The following is a 16,642-nucleotide window of genomic DNA, read 5'->3' on the forward strand; positions in this document are numbered from 1 at the left end:
AAGAAGCTGCCAATTTTTTAAAGACTTCATCTTGTTTTCTCTTACTATGGATGTATTTGGAAGAAGATCTTTCCTTATTTTATAACTAGAGGACGGTGGGTATTTAAGTAGTATTCTACTGACCTAAAAAAGTCAACAAAACTTATTTGTGCTTAATTTGCTATTATTTACAATTTATTCTATGGAGGAAATAAATACCAAAATAGATTGTTGTTTCATCTAAATGACCACAGGGGAAAACAAAGAGTTCAAATCAAATAGAAGATACTTCTTCACATTACAAAAGGTTTGCCTTATGATTCCATTTGAGTTATGCCAAAATATTTTACTTTAAAAAGTTTGATTTGCACACAAATAAAAGAAACTCTAAAGGCTGTCATAGGCAGTATTGTTTTTTATTTTATTTTGTTTTGGTTTTTAAAATATCCCATTTTAAAGTTCTTAACTGGGAACTAGAGGCAAGCCTAGTTGGCACATAATACTGACCCCTGCATCCCTTCTAGTTGTTTGGTTTTAATTGACTATTTTGAATAGAATTCTTCAATTCTATTGAATAAGAAAAAGCATGTGGCAAAAAAGTAGAATTGAGAAAGATTACTACCAAGTATTTTCTAAATTAATATTCCAACTCAAACTGATAAAAATACTCATCAGTAAAGTAAGCACATAAAACAAATTAGCATTCATCAACAGTCACTCTTTTCAGTAAGGTATAACACAGAGCATGCTAAAGAAGCATAAGCTTATTTCACATTCCTTATGCCTCATCAGTACATATTGTTGACTAAGATAACTGATGAAAAAAACAGCATGAGAATGGTGATTTATCAGGTACACCACATTATTACCACTATTTTATGCTTCTCTTAAACATCAAAGGTATAATTTAGCACAAAAGTATATCCAACCTTCATGTAGTAATGGATCCATAAAATTGAAATTACCAATCAAATTAAAATCACCAACATTTGAGTGAACCTTTCCAATGAAAGTGAATTAACCATTGAGAATGATATGAAAACTAAAGTGTTCTAAAAACCAATGCCTTACCAGTAACTGGATCAGGTTCAATGTTACCTCTGCTCTCCTTCCATGACAGCAGGTAGTTGAGGCTGGTGAGATCTGCAGACTCTATATAGTTGTTCACTGTAAGCATCATCTGATGAGCTTTTGCTATTCCATAGTGAACTTTTGTCTCATCCATCAGAGGCATGCTCATTAGCTCTACTGTTGTGTCAAAAGCTTGCTGAAAGCATTCAGAAGCTTTGTTGTAGTATCCCTAAAAAGGTAAGAGAAATAATTTTCTTTCTTACTTTTAATGTCACCATTTCACATATTTTCTGACCTTACCCTGGCATGTCCCACACTGACCTTTCGACAGTTACAGCAGTTCATCTTCAAGAAGAAACAGATGGCAAGCAGGCTATTAGGATAAGGTTCTTTTAAAGACCTGTGATTACTCACCATTCAATATCTTGAAATTAACTTAGTAGGAAAGTTGTATCTATTAGACTAAGCTATATAAGACTTAAGCTCTGCAATGTCTAGCAAGATGGCTGAATAGGAACAGCTCTGGTCTGCAGCGTCCAGCGAGCTCAACACAGAAGGCAGGTGATTTCTGCATTTCCAACCGAGGTAACCGGCTCATCTCTTTGGGAAGGGTTAGACAGTGGGTGCAGCCCACGGAGGGCAAGCTGAAGCAGGGTGGGGCATTGCTTCACCTGGGAAGTGCAAGGGGTTGGGGAATTCCCTCATCTAGCCAAGGGAAGCTGTGAGGGATTGCGCTGTGAGGAATGGTGCTCTGTGGCCCAGGTATTATGCTTTTCCCATGGTCTTTGCAACCCACAGACAGGAGATTCCCTCTGGTGCCTATGGGTTTTGAGCACAAAACAGGGTGGCCATTTGGGTAGACACTGAGTTAGCTGCAGGAGTTTTTTTTTTCACAACCCAGTGGTGCCTGGAATGCAAGCGAGACAGAACCATTCACTCCCCTGGAAAGGAGGCTGAAGCCGGGGAGCCAAGTGATCTAGCTCAGCGAATCCCACCTGCACGGAGCCAAGCAAGCTAAGATCCACTGGTTTGAAATTCTCACTGCCAGCACAGCAGTCTGAAGTCAACCTGGGATGCTCGAAGTTGGTGGGGGGAGGGGGTCCCACCATTATGGAGGCTTGAGTAGGCGGTTTTCCCCTCATAGTGTAAAGAAAGCCCCTGGGAAGTTCCAACTGGGTGGAGCACACCACAGCTCCCCAAAGCCCCTGTAGCCAGACTGCCTCTCTAGATTCCACCTCTCTGGGCAGGCCATCTCTGAAAGAAAGGCAGCAGCCCCAGTCAGGGGCTTATAGAGAAAACTCCCATCTCCCTGGGACACAGCACCTGGGGGAAGGGAGGCTGTGGGCGCAGCTTCAGCGGACTTAAACTTTCCTGCCTGCTGGCCCTGAAGAGAGCAGTGGATCTGCCAGCACAGTGCTCAAGCTCTGCTAAGGGACAGACTGCCTTCTCAAGTGGGTCCCTGACCCCCATGCCTCCTGACTGAGAGACATCTCCCAGCAGGGGTCGACAGACACCTCATACAGGAGAGCTCTAGCTGGCATCTGGCGGGTGCCCCTCTGGGACGAAGCTTCCAGAGGAAGGAACAGGCAGCAATCTTTGCTGTTCTGCAGCCCCACTGGTGATACCCAGGCAAATAGGGTCTGGAGTGTACCTCCAGCAAACTCCAGCAGACCTGCAGGAAAGGGGCCTGACTGTTAGAAGGAAAACTAACAAACATAAAGGAATAGCATCAACATCAACAAAAAGGATGTGCACACAGAAATGCCATCCGAAGATCACCGACATCAAAGACCAAAGGTAGATAAATCCACGAAGATGAGAAAAAACCACACAAAAAGGCTGAAAATTCCAAAAACCAGAATGCCTCTTCTCCTCCAAAGGATCATAACTCATCACCAGCAAGGGAACAAAACTGCATGGAAAATGAGTTTGACGAATTGACAGAAGTAGGTTTCAGAAGGTGGGTAATAAAAAACTCCTCTGAGCTAGAGGACCATGTTCTAACCCAATTCAAGGAAGCTAAGAACCTTGACAAAAGGTTAGATGAATTGCTATCTAAAATAACCAGTTTAGAGAACATAAATGAGCTGATGGAACTGAAAAACACAGCACGAGAACTTCGTGAAGTATACAAAAGTATCAATAGCTGAATAGATCAAGCGGAAGAAAGGATATTAGAGATTGAAGATCAACTTAATGAAATAAAGTGTGAAGACAAGATTAGAGAAAAAAGAAGAAAAGGAATGAATAAAGCCTCCAAGAAATATGGGACTATGTGAAAAGACTAAATCTACATTTGATTGGTGTACCTGAAAGTGACAAGCAGAATGGACCCAAGTTAGAAAATACCCTTCAGGATACTATACAGGAGCACTTCCCCAACCTAGCAAGACAGGCCAACATTCAAATTCAGGAAATACAGAGAACACCACAAAACTCCTCGAGAAGAGCAACTCTGAGACATATAATCGTCAGATTCACCGAGGTTGAAATGAAGGAAACAATGCTAAGGGCAGCCAGAGAGAAAGGTTGGGTTACCTACAAACAGAAGCCCATCAGACTAACAGCAAATCTCTCAGGAGAAACCCTACAAGCCAGAAGAGAGTGGGGGCCAATATTCAACACTCTTAAAGAAAAGAATTTTCAACTCAGAATTTCATATCCAGCCAAACTAAGCTTCATAAGCAAAGGAGAAATAAAATCCTTTACAGACAAGCAAATGCTGAGAGATTTTGTCACCACCAGGCCTTCCTTACAAGAGCTCCTGAAGGAAGCACTAAATATGGAAAGGAAAAACCAGTACTAGCTACTGCAAAAACACCAAATTGTAAAGACCATCGACACTATGAAGAAACTGCATCAACTGGCGGTCAAAATAACCAGCTAGCATCGTAATGACAGGATCAAATTCACACATGACAATATTAACATTAAATGTAAACGGGCTAAATGCCCCAATTAATAGACACAGACTGGCAAATTTGATAAAGACTGAAGACCCATCGGTGTGCTCTATTCAGGAAACCCATCTCATGTGCAAAGGCACACCTAGACTTAAAATAAAGGGATGAAGGAATATTTACCGGGTAAATGAAAAGCAAAATAAAAGCAGAGGTTGCAATCCTAGTCTCTGATAAAACAGACTTTAAACCAACAAAGATTAAAAAAAAAAAAAAAAAGACAAAGAAGGGCACTACATAATGGTAAAGGGATCAATGAAGCAAGAAGAGTTAACTAGCCTAAATACATATGCACCCCATACAAGAGCACCCAGATGAATAAGGCAAGTTCTTAGAGACCTACAAAGAGACGTAGACTCCCACATAATAATAGTGGGAGAATTTAACACCCCACTGTCAATATTAGATGGATCAACGAGACAGAAAATTAACAAGGATATTCAGGACTTGAACTCAGCTGTGGACCAAGCAGACCTAATAGACATCTACAAGACTCTCCACCCCAAATCAACAGAATATACATTCTTCTCAGCACCACATCACACTTATTCTAAAATTGACCACATAATTGGAAGTAAAACACTCCCTAGCAAATGCAAAAGAGTAGAAATCATAACAAACGGTGTCTCAGACCACAGTGCAATCAAATTAGAACTCAGGATTAAGAAACTCACTCAAAACCACACAACTACATGGAAACTAAACAACATGCTCTTGAGTGACTACTGGGTAAATAACAAAATTAAGGCAAAAATAAATAAGTTCTTCGAAACCAATGAGAACAAAGACACAATGTACCAGAATCTCTGGGACACAGCTAAAGCAGTGTTTAGAGAGAAATTCATAGCACTAAATGCCCACACTGAAAAAGCAGGAAAGATCTAAAATCAACACCCTAACATCACAATTAAAAGAACTAGAGAAGCAAGAGCAAATAAATTCAAAAGCTAGCAGAATACAAGAAATAACTAAGATCAGAGCAGAACTGAAGGAGATAGAGACATAAAAAACCCTTCAAAAAAATCAATGAATCCAGGAGCTGGTTTTTTGAAAAGATTAACAAAACAGATAGAATGCTAGCCATACTAATCAAGAAGAAAAGAGAGAAGAATCAAATAGATGCAATAAAAAATGATAAAGGGGATATCACTACTGATCCCACAGAAATACAAACTACCATCACAGAATACTATAAATACCTCTACGCAAATAACTAGAAAATATAGAAGAAATGGATAAATTCCTGGACACATATACCCTCCCAAGACTATACCAGGAAGAAGTCAAATCCCTGAATAGACCAATAACAAGTTCTGAAATTGAGGCAGTAATTAATGCCTACCAACCAAAAAAAGCCCAGGACCAGACAGATTCACAGCCAAATTCTATCAGAGGTACAAAGAGGAGCTGGTACCATTCCTTCTGAAACTATTCCAAACAATAGAAAAAGAGGGACTCCTCCCTAATTCATCTTATGAGGCCAGCATCATCCTGATAACAAAACCTGGTAGAGACACAACAAAAAAAGAAAATTTCAGGCCAATATCCCTGATGAATATTGATGCAAAAATCCAAAATAAAATACTGGCAAACTGAATCCAGCATCACATTAAAAAGCTTATTCACCACGATCGAATTGGCTTCATTCCTGGGATGCAAAGCTAGTTCAACATACGCGAATCAATAAACGTAATCTCTCACATAAATAGAACCAATGACAAAAACCACATGATTATCTCAATAGATGCAGAAAAGGCCTTCGATAAAATTAAACACGAATTCATGCTAAAAACTCTTGATAAACTAGTTATTGATGGAACGTATCTCAAAATAATAAGAGCTATTTATGACAAACCCACGGCCAATATCATACTTAATGGGCACAAGCTGCAAGCATTCCCTTTGAAAACCGGCACAAGAGAAGGATGTCCTCTCTCACTACTCCTATTCAACATAGTATTGGAAGTTCTGGCCAGGGCAATAAGGCAAGAGGAATAAATAAAGAGTATTTGAATAGGAAGAGAGGCAGTCAAATTGTCTCTGTTTGCAGATGACATGATTATATATTTAGAAAACCCCATCATCTCAGCTGAAAATCTCCTTAAGCTGAGAAGCAAACTTCAGCAAAGTCTCAGGATACAAAATCAATGTGCAAAACTCGCAAGCATTCCTATACACCAATAACAGACAGAGAGCCAAATCATGAGTGAACTCCCATTCACAATTGCTACAAAGAGAATAAAATACCTAGAAATACAAATTACAGGGATGTGAAGGAACTCTTCAAGGAGAACTGCAAACCACTGCTCAAGGAAATAAGAGAGAACACAAACAAATGGAAAAACATTCCATGCTCATGGATAGGAAGAATCAATATCGTGAAAATAGCCATACTGCCCAAAGTAATTTACAGATTCAGTGCTATCCCCATCAAGCTACCATTGACTTTCTTCACATATTTAGAAAAAATTACTTTAAATTTCATATGGAACTAAAAAAAGAGCCTGTATAGCCAAGACAATCCTAAGCAAAAAGAACAAAGCTGGAGGCATCACACTACCTGACTTCAAACTATACTACAAGGCTACAGTAACCAAAACAGCATGGTACTGGTACCAAAACAGATATATAGATCAATGGAACAGAACAGAGGCTTCAGAAACAATGCCACACATCTACAACCATCTGATCTTTGACAAACCTGACAAAAACAAGCAATGGGGAAAGGATTCCCTATTTAATAAATGGTGTTGGGAAAACTGGCTAGCCACATGCAAAAAACTGAAACTGGGTCCCTTCCTTACATCTTAAACAAAAATTAACTCAAGATGGATTAAAGACTTAAACGTAAGACCTAAAACCATAAAAACCCTAGAAGAAAACCTAGGCAATACCATTCAGGACATAGGCATGAGCAAAGACTTCATGACTATAACACAAACAGCAATGGCAACAAAAGCCAAAACTGACAAATGGGATCTAATTAAACGAAAGAGCTTCTGCATAGTAAAATAAACTGTCATCAGAGTGAACATGCAACCTACAGAATGGCAGAAAATTTCTGCAATCTAGCCAACTGACAAAGGGCTAAAATCCAGAATCGACAAAGGGCTAAAATCCAGAATCTACAAAGAACTTCAACAAATTTACAAGAGAAAAACAAACAACTCCATCAAAAAGTGGGCAAAGGATATGAACAGACACTTTTCAAAAGAAGACATTTATGTGGCCACCAAACATATGAAAAAAAAGCTCATCATCACTGGCCATCAGAGAAATGCAAATCAAAACCACAATGAGATACCATCTCATGCCAGTTAGAATGGTGATCATTAAAAAGTCAGGAAACAACAGATGCTGGAGAGGATGTGGAGAAATAGAAACATTTTTACCCTGTTGGTGGGAGTGTAAATTAGTCCAACCATTGCGGAAGACAGGGTGGCAATTTCTCAAGGATCTAGAACCAGAAATACCATTTGACCCAGCAATCCCATTACTGGGTATATTCCCCAAGGATTATAAATCATTCTACCATAAAGACACATGGACACATATGTTTATTGCAGCACTGTTCACAATAGCAAAGACTTGGAACCAACCTAAATGCCCATCAATGATAGACTGGATAAAGAAAATGTGGGACATATACACCATGGAATACTATGCAGCTATAAAAAAGGATGAGTTCATGTCCTTTTTAGGGACATGGATGAAGCTGGACACTATCATTCTCAGCAAACTAACACAGGAACAGAAAAACCAAACATGGCATGTTCTCACTCATAAGTGGGAGTTGAACAACAAGAAGACATGGACACAGGGAAGGGAACATCACATACCTGTTGGGGATTTGGGGACTAGGGGAGGGATAGCATTAGGAGAAATACCTAATATAGATGACAGGTTGATGGGTGCAGCAAACCATGGCACGTGTATACCTATGTAACAAACCTGTATGTTCCGCACATGTATCCCAGAACTGAAAGTATATATAAACAAAGTCTTATGTTCTTATCAATAAAAGGTAGTCAAATATTGGCAGTTTCATATGGTTCAACCTAATACATTGTAGTAAAAAGAAGTTTGGGAATGAGTGAACCAATTCACATTGATTTGGATAGAATTTTACTATTCGTAGAGTTGGATTTAGCTAATGAAGTATTTTTTACATACCTTCTCTTTTTTTTTTTTTTTTTTTTTGTTGAGGTGGAGTCTCACTGTCTCGCCCAGGTTGGAGTGCAGTGGCATGATTTCAGCTTACGCAACCTCCGCCTCCCAGGTTCAAGCGATTCTCCTGCCTCAGCCTCCCGAGTAGCTGGGATTACAGGCATATGCCACCACGCCTGGTTAATTTTTTATATTTTTGGTAGAGACGGGGTTTTACCATGTTGGCCAGGCTGGTTTCGAACTCCTGACCTCAAGTGATCCACCCGCCTCGGCTTCCCAAAGCTGGGATTACTATGTTTTGTTTTCAGTCACAGCAAAAGGTCATTTCAGCCAAGTCATTTAGTTAATGGCTGTTGAAAATAAATGTATCTATCCTCTAATTCGTTTACTGCTCTTATTTTCCCATGTTCATATGCCATTCTTGTTAACGAGAATGTTGAAGTATCCAAAATTTCTGAAAAATATGATCTTGATGTCACTAGCACCAATGAAATGATCATTTAAATATCTCTTCAAGAAGTCCTTTGCAACAGCTCGAGCTGCAAAAATTCAGGGTTTTGTTGTTGTTGTTGTTTGTTAGTCAGTGTCACCTCTATTAAAAGCTATCCTCCACAAATAAATACTGTTTACCTAGCTCTTATGAAGCATGGAGGCCAATGCTAAATAATTCGTATATATTATGTCATTAACTTTCACACATCACCCTATGAGGAAAATATTATTCTTATTTTACAGATAATCATATTAAGCCTCAGAGAAAAGAGCATCTTCTGCCACCCCCAAATCTTCTAAAAATCCTCATGAAAATCTCTTTCTAAGAGGAGGATATTATCTAGGATTGATCTACATTTGTGAAGGCTCTAGGGGACAAAATTTCCTTTCTTCACTGACTTATAACCCTTTAGGCGCCACCATCTCCTCCCTTCCACTCATCTCTCTCCTCCTCACCCCACCAAACACACAAAAAACAAAAACATGCATGTGCACTCTTTTGAACAGAAACCCTTATATGGGAGAATGTTTTGCTGTATGAGTTGTTAAGTCAGTTTCTAGTATTTTATGAAGGAAACGAACATAAAAACAACACAGGAACAGCTTTATACCATTACAGCAGTAGAGGTGAAACACATCTTCAACACTGCATACCTCTGTATAATCATGAAGCTCCAAGATCTGTCAAACTGACTGAATAAAGAAATTTCTGGCAAGGTGAGGAGGGGGATAAATAGGACTTATGTGATCATTTTGTTAGAAACAGGAAGAGCACATATAACACTATGTTATATGCCCACACAGTTTAGGAGAACTGTTTATTCAAATGATTCATTCCAACCAACTTTGTTAATTTAAACAGAGTCTCTCCATATTACATCAAAAATAACTTTTGTTTGTTGAGGTGAACAATTCTTTCTCTTTCTTCAAGGCATAAAACATAAAATTTATATGAGAAAAAAAGTTAATTAGGAAAAAAAAACTGTATCAAAGATATTTGTATGCCAATGAAGTCAACTATAATTGAGAAACATACAAATATTGAAGATGATGAAAATAAATGTCACTAAAATTATAGATTTTCCTGGTAGATATCAAAGACATAGGACAAAATATATGAAAATATATAATTAGGCCAAACATAACCATTTTTTTAGAAACAAAAGTACAAATATCTAATTGATATTCTAATTATATTTCTGAGATTTCAATTATTTATTGTTTTAGGTGAGAGTCTTAATTAGGAAAATTAGAGACCACCAATAAGGGAACGTATATATGAATTTCCAAAGTTATTTTTATATGTTATTAAGTTAAAATTAACTCATTCATTCATTCATTCATTCATTCATGTGGCAACCATGCTGAGCCAGGCCAAATGCCAGGCCATGCAGAAGGAGCAGTAAATGGAATTTTCACTCAAGTTTTTGAGGTTACTATTAGGTGTAAGTAGTGATATGCCTACAATTTTGATTACATCTTATTTAAGTGCCTTTTTACTCTTAAAATGGAAGCTTTATAATTAGCTAATTATTATTCCCTCAAATTATACTTAGTATTCCGTCTGTAGATGCACACAACTGACATTAAATAGATATAAACCTACCAGTTTTTCCAGTTTCTCTAGTTTAAAACACTACTAAAGAAATAAAAAATTAATTCTTTTAAGATGCAAGCATTTGTATACATACCATTTTAGAATGAGATTTTGCTAATGTATATTGTACTTGTGGATGTTTAATTCTTAGAGTTTACTGTCTAAATCTCTTCTCCAAAGTTAAATGCAACTTTCTACAGTTTATTTCTGTTATCAGATAATCCCTATTCTATTATAAAATTCAGAAGATTCTAGTAATTAGTCTTGGCAATCTTAAATATGAGTTTGACAATATGCACTTCCTAAATGAATCTTACCGGAAGAGAACAACTTCATTTAATGTTATTAATATCCCTGATAAGCATTCAGTGGACAATTCCAGGACAGGATCTTGATGACATCATAGACCTTGGAACAATGCTCGAATTATTACATTATGACATAGAATTTTCATGCATTATTTTGATTTTTAGTGTCTAAAATGTCACTCTATTCAATGAGCAAGCTCAAAATAAATGAGCATTTTCTCAGTACTAAGGATAAATCATTTCCTACCCATTTTCCCTATAATTTTAGTGTTGGAACCACCATTCTTTTTAACTATGTCATTAGTCTATGATTTTATTAAGGAATGAGAAATCTTATAAACCTAGTTATTCCCTCTAAAACATTCTCATTTGACCACTTTACACTAATTATATATTTTCAATTAACAGTCCATCAAAAGACCCGGAGGGTAGGATGAGTGGTCCATTTTCTATGATTACATAGTAAAAGGTAAATAACTAGGATACAGGATATTTTTAAGATGTGCTAATTCTAATTATAATTACTATAATAACTACAGAAAAGGTAACTCCAATATTTTTCCAATTATTATAATTTTGGTCTTATAATATTTTTATTTCTTGAAAATTGTTAAGAATACAATTACAATACCTTGCAGGAGTAATATGAAGCCAGAAAATATTGGGTTTGCTTTTAAAGATTCAGGACAAGTTTTCAAAATGCTAAAATATTATACAAAAATGAAATAGAGGCTGGGCATGGTGGTTCATGCCTGTAGGTAGCCAGCACTTTGGGAGGCCGAGGAGGGAGGATCACTTGAGGGCAGGAGTTCGAGACGAACCAGGCCGACATGGTGAAACCCCGTCTCTATGAAAAATACAAAAATTAGCTGGGTGGGGTGGCATGTGTCTGTAATCCCAGCTACTTGGGAGGCTGAGGCAGGAGAATCACTTGAACCCAGGAGGCGGAGGTTGCGGTGAGCTGACACCGCACCACTGCACTCCAGTTTGGGCAACAAGAGTGAAATTCTGTCTCAAAACAACAACAACAATGACAAAATGAAATAGAAGTCTGAACTTTCACAAGTGAGAGAATACTACTCTTCAGTGGTATGAAACTGGTTACAAATTTATTTATTGGTCCAAGGAACTGACATGTTTTTGATCACCAATTCTGTGCCAGGTTTTTTTCTAGACACTAGAATAATAAACGAGGCACATACAGCTTCTGCTCTCATTAAATTTACATTTTGGCCAAATTAAACAACAATAATAAGAAAATAACATGAACAAGAAAACTATGAGATAAATGCTACATGGATAATTCAAATACAGTAATTTTAAAGAGTGACCCAGGTGGGGCAGCTCATGCCTGTAATCCACAGCACTTTGGAAGGCTGAAGCAGAAGAATCCTTTGAGTCCAGGAGTTCAAGACCAGCCTGGGCCACATGACAAAACCCTGCTTCTATTAAAAAAAAAGTGGGGGTGGGGTGGGGGGGTGGGCGCGGTGGCCTATGCCTGTAATCCCAGCACTTTGGGAGGCCGAAGTGGGCGGATCATGAGGTCAAGAGATCAAGACCATCATGGCCAACATGGTGAAACCCTGTCTCTACTAAAAATACAAAAATTAGCTGGGCGTGGTGGTGCATGCCTGTAGTCCCAGCTACTCAGGAGGCTGAGGCAGGAGAATTGCTTGAACCTGGGAGGCAGAGGTTGCAGTGAGCCAAAATCGTGCCACTGCACTCCAGCCTGGCAATAGAGCGAGACTCCATCTCAAAAAAAATAAATAAATAAATAAGGGAGGGGGGCGACCTGATGGCCACTCTTTCGTTGCTAAGGGAAGGCCCCTCTGAAGAGGTGGCATTGAACAGAGATCTGAGTGACAAGAATCCAGCAATGTGAAGTTCAGAGCATTTCATGTAGAGCATTCCAGCCAAGGCAAATGTTCTAAGGCAGGAACTAGCTTAACATGCTTAAAGAACTCCAAGAATGTCAATTCATTATGGTGCAGTGGATAAAAAGGAGTAGGAAGCAATGAGGTCAGAGATAGGGGTGGGGCTATCTCGTATTTTAGGACAGGGTACGGATTTATATTTATGTTCTCAGAAGAATGAGAAGTAATGGAAATGTGAATGAGAAGTAATGGAAGCATTTTAAGCAGAGAAATCGCATTTGATTTACATTTTAAAATAATTACTTTGGCCTCTTTCTGCTTATGCGGGGGTGGGAGGGAAGAGACTGCATGCAGGAAGCTGAGTTTAGGGCTTACTGCAGTGTCTAGGTGAGACAATATAGTGTCATAAACTGATGTGACAGTTGCAGAGATGGAGGGAAAAGGGTGGATTTGAGATATATATTTGGTAACATAAAGGTCAGAGTTTGTTTTTGGATTGAATATGGAGCCGGAGGAGAGGAGAATTGAAGGATTTTCAGATTTTTGGCTTAAGTGACTGGGTGGATGCATAATATTACTATTTATTAAGAAGGAGAAGACTAGAGAGGAGTGGGTTCCATATGAAATATGTTAGAAATCTGGGTGGAGGTGCTAAGGAAGCAATTGCCTTTACAAAGTTTGGAGTCCCAGGAGAGATCAGAATTGGAGATACAAATCTGGAAGTCACTGGCATATGGATAGTATTTAAAAGCCATGGGCCTGGATGGGGCAGATAAGAGGAGCTCATAGATTAAAAAGAGAAGACTGCCTGGAAAATGCCTAAATAATATTCTAATGTGGTTGAGATTTAAGTTGTTAGAAGAAAAAAATTTAGAGAAAAAAACAATAAGTTCAGTTTTTAGTACATTATAGTTGAAGATATCTAAGTGAAGATGTCAAGTAGGTGGTGGGGTATGCGTTTGGAATTGAGGGGAGAGATCTGAGCTTTTAAAAGGACTGTTCTTCAAAACAGAAGGGCAAAAAGCACAACTTTTTACCCTACCTCCAAACAACACCCAAACACAGCCCTTCTGTACAACATGAACATTGCTAACCTATATTTTCCTAAAACAGAAAGCATAAGGAAAATAAACTTTTCTGAGGGGCAATACTTTTATACTTGCATTTTCTTAATGTTTTTGCCAAGAGTTTACGTCTCACCAGTGTGTATTTAATTCTCCGATTTTTGATTCTTGGAGAAGAGTTTAGTATCTGAAGTTAAGGTATAAGAAATAATATCCAAAAGCTCTGTCAACTTCCAGAAGTTAAATTTTATCAGTTTATCCCTATTCTAATAGAAAATTTGGAGGATTCTGGGTATTTGCACTATCTTCAAATATATATGCCTTCAAATATACAAGTTGATTCATACACCATATCATACTGCATATATTCATATACTATATCTTTTCTCCTATGCTATAGGAGATGCTCCCTCATTAGACTGTGAGCCTCACAAGGGTTTAGGTCTTGTCTGTTTTCACCACTGTATCCTAAAAAGTAAGCAAAAGCAAATACAAAATCAAGGACAGAGGAGTCAATAAAGGCAAAGAAATGGTCAGGGAACCAGAGGGTAGCAGACGAAGTACACGACATGCAAAACCTGAGCACAGCTACAGCAACAGGCAGGGGAGGACTTGAAAAAAGAGGGGAAACAACGTGGTGGAGATGGGGGAGAGGGAGAGGATGACCCGGAGGTCAGAGAGCAAGGAGGAGGGATGAGAAGGAAGGATGCAGGACAGGAGGGAGCAAGATGGGTAAGGGAGGCGGGGAGAAGAAGGGCCAGGAGAAAAGGGGGCTTTTTAGATTTCAAGTAATAGGAGAGAGGGGAGGCAAATGAGCCCAGGGGAGCAAGAGAGGGGATGTAAGACAAAAAGGAAATGAGATACCTTGTTTGAAAGCACTTACTCCACATCAGGAACTAAAGAAATATTAGTTTCACTCATTCAAATTAATTTCAAACTCAATTTCCTTAAAAAAAATCCTAAATCCTTCTGAAATAAAGTCAATTTTATGGCAAACAACAGAATACTGTAGTGGTTAGGAGAATGGGTTTGAATACCATTGCCACCCAGAATCATCTGAGGGTCTGGCAAAGGGGAATTGTTTGATACCACTAAGAGTGTAGAGAATAACAGAAGTTTATAAAGATAGTACTTCTCCTGCTGTAAAGCACATATGTTAACTTAATACGCACAATAACTTTATGAGGTGAGAAAACTGAGGCACCTAGAAATTTAAGTAACTAGCCCAAGGTCACAGATCTTACAAGTGAAAGAGCTGGGTTTTTAACTCAAGCAGTGTGGTTTTGGAATTAGTGATTTTATTCACTACATACACAGACTCTCAAAGAGATTAACAGAAAATGTATAAACATAATTTGAGAACACAATTACCCTAAAAGTGATGGATCTTATTCATGATCAAAACAGCAATTATAACTAGAGAAACAAGGCTCTTTCACACCATTTCTAAAGGTGAATCGGTAATAAAAAGATAAAATCAGGAGAAAATACGATAAAAGTCCATTATGACCAGTACATTATACTAATAACAGCTTCTTGAATTGGATAATTTTATTTTGGACTTTTTTGTTCTTCTTCCTGTTTTCTCTTTCATGTAATCAATCTGTTGCTAAAATTCCACCCTAAATTTTCTGCAGAATTATTTTTAGGATTGTCGTTTCTTCTTCTAAGGAAACTAGCAGGGTGCCACAGCTGGAATAATAAAGAATTTGGAGCGAGAGAGATGAATGTCAGTGGAAGTAGATAATAGCCAACAGTTATAATCAATTTCCTTTGAATTAAATATTTTAATTGCTCCTCAAATCCAATGTCACTTAGAATCCTCACTGGATGTCAATCTATGAATCAGGGTTAGCAGCTCATAAGGACTGTCCCCGCATGGCCCTAAGATATTGGAAGGGGAGAAGGAGGAGGAGGCATTTCTCCTCCTAGTCCTTGCCGTGGGCATTAACTACACCATGCAGTCCAGGGCCATTCTGCATAATATATTGTGGGAAGACAAGGATGACATCAGAAGAGGCTTTTAAAATGGCAAATTTCTCCCTAAACACTGCAAATTTCTCTATAAACAAGAAATACATAGACTTACTTTTTCATTGTAGATGTCCCCAAGCATTGTACTTGCTCTCACAAAATCTAGGCTTTGAAAATTGTTTCTTGCAATTTTCACAAATTTTTTCAAGTATTTAATTGCTTCTGTAGTCTCTCCTTGGCTAGAATGAATGAAATAGGAAGTCAATGGAGTATCATCTCACTTAATGTCACAGTAAAGAGTAAGTATCTTGTGTCTTTGCTGTAGAAAATGCAAGATGGTTATCAGGATAATGAGATTTAATGTGTAAATACCAAATTAAAAATATATGGCTTGTTTTTGTTGGAGCATACATTGAGTTAAAACTGAAACTTTTAAATCCTCATGCATTGCTAATGGAAACGTAAAATGGTACATCTTCTTGGAAAACAGCTTGGCAGTTCCTCAAAAACTTTAACATAGAGTTACCATATGACCCAGAAATTTTACTCCAAAATATATACCCAAGTGAAGCAAAAATATGTCAACACAAAAAGTCATATACATGAAAGTTCATAGCAGCATTATTCATAATAGCCAAGGCATGAAAACAATTGAAATATATATCAACTGATGAATGGGTAAACAAAATGTGCTGTATACCTACAATGAAATAATATTCAGTCTTAAAAAAGAATGAGGTGGGCCAGGTGTGGTGGCTCACGCCTGTAATCCCAGCACTTTGGGGGGCCCAGGTGGTGGATCACAAGGTCAGGAGATTGAGACTATCCTGGCTAACATGGTGAAACCCCATCTCTACTAAAAATATAAAAAATTAGCTGGGCGTGGTGGCAGGCGCCTGTAGTCCCAGCTACTCGGGAGGCTGAGGCAGGAGAATGGCATGAACCTGGGAGGCGGAGCTTGCAGTGAGCTGAGATCACGCCACTGCACTCCAGTATGGGCAACAGAGCAAGACTCCGTCTCAAAAAAAAAAAAAAAAAAAAAGAATGAGATAGTGATACATGTTGCAACATGGATGAAACTTGAAAATATGCTAAGTGAAAGAAGCCAGACAACAAAAGATCACACACCATATGAGCCCATTTATACAACATGTCC

At 38.3% G+C, this 16,642-nt stretch overlaps 1 protein-coding gene across 8 annotated transcripts in view; it reads right to left on the reverse strand.

Annotated features, from left to right (window-relative positions):
- TTC29 (tetratricopeptide repeat domain 29) overlaps positions 1 to 16,642 on the reverse strand; it is a 250,874-nt gene that overhangs the window by 106,120 nt on the left and 128,112 nt on the right. For 4 of the 8 annotated variants that reach the window (XM_054554558.1, XM_054554562.1, XM_054554563.1 and 1 more), the window contains 2 exons: positions 15,602 to 15,725; positions 1,078 to 1,279 (listed from right to left, as the gene is read on the reverse strand). In XM_054554558.1, coding sequence (XP_054410533.1) covers positions 1,078 to 1,279; positions 15,602 to 15,725 — 326 coding nt within the window. Of the gene's footprint in view, positions 1 to 1,050; positions 1,280 to 15,601; positions 15,726 to 16,642 lie in introns of all 8 variants that reach the window. The other 4 variants (XM_002815193.4, XM_054554560.1, XM_054554561.1 and 1 more) reach the window with 1 other exon arrangement.

This window comes from Pongo abelii, chromosome 3, assembly GCF_028885655.2.
Source record: "Pongo abelii isolate AG06213 chromosome 3, NHGRI_mPonAbe1-v2.0_pri, whole genome shotgun sequence".
Taxonomy (NCBI): Eukaryota; Metazoa; Chordata; class Mammalia; order Primates; family Hominidae; genus Pongo; species Pongo abelii.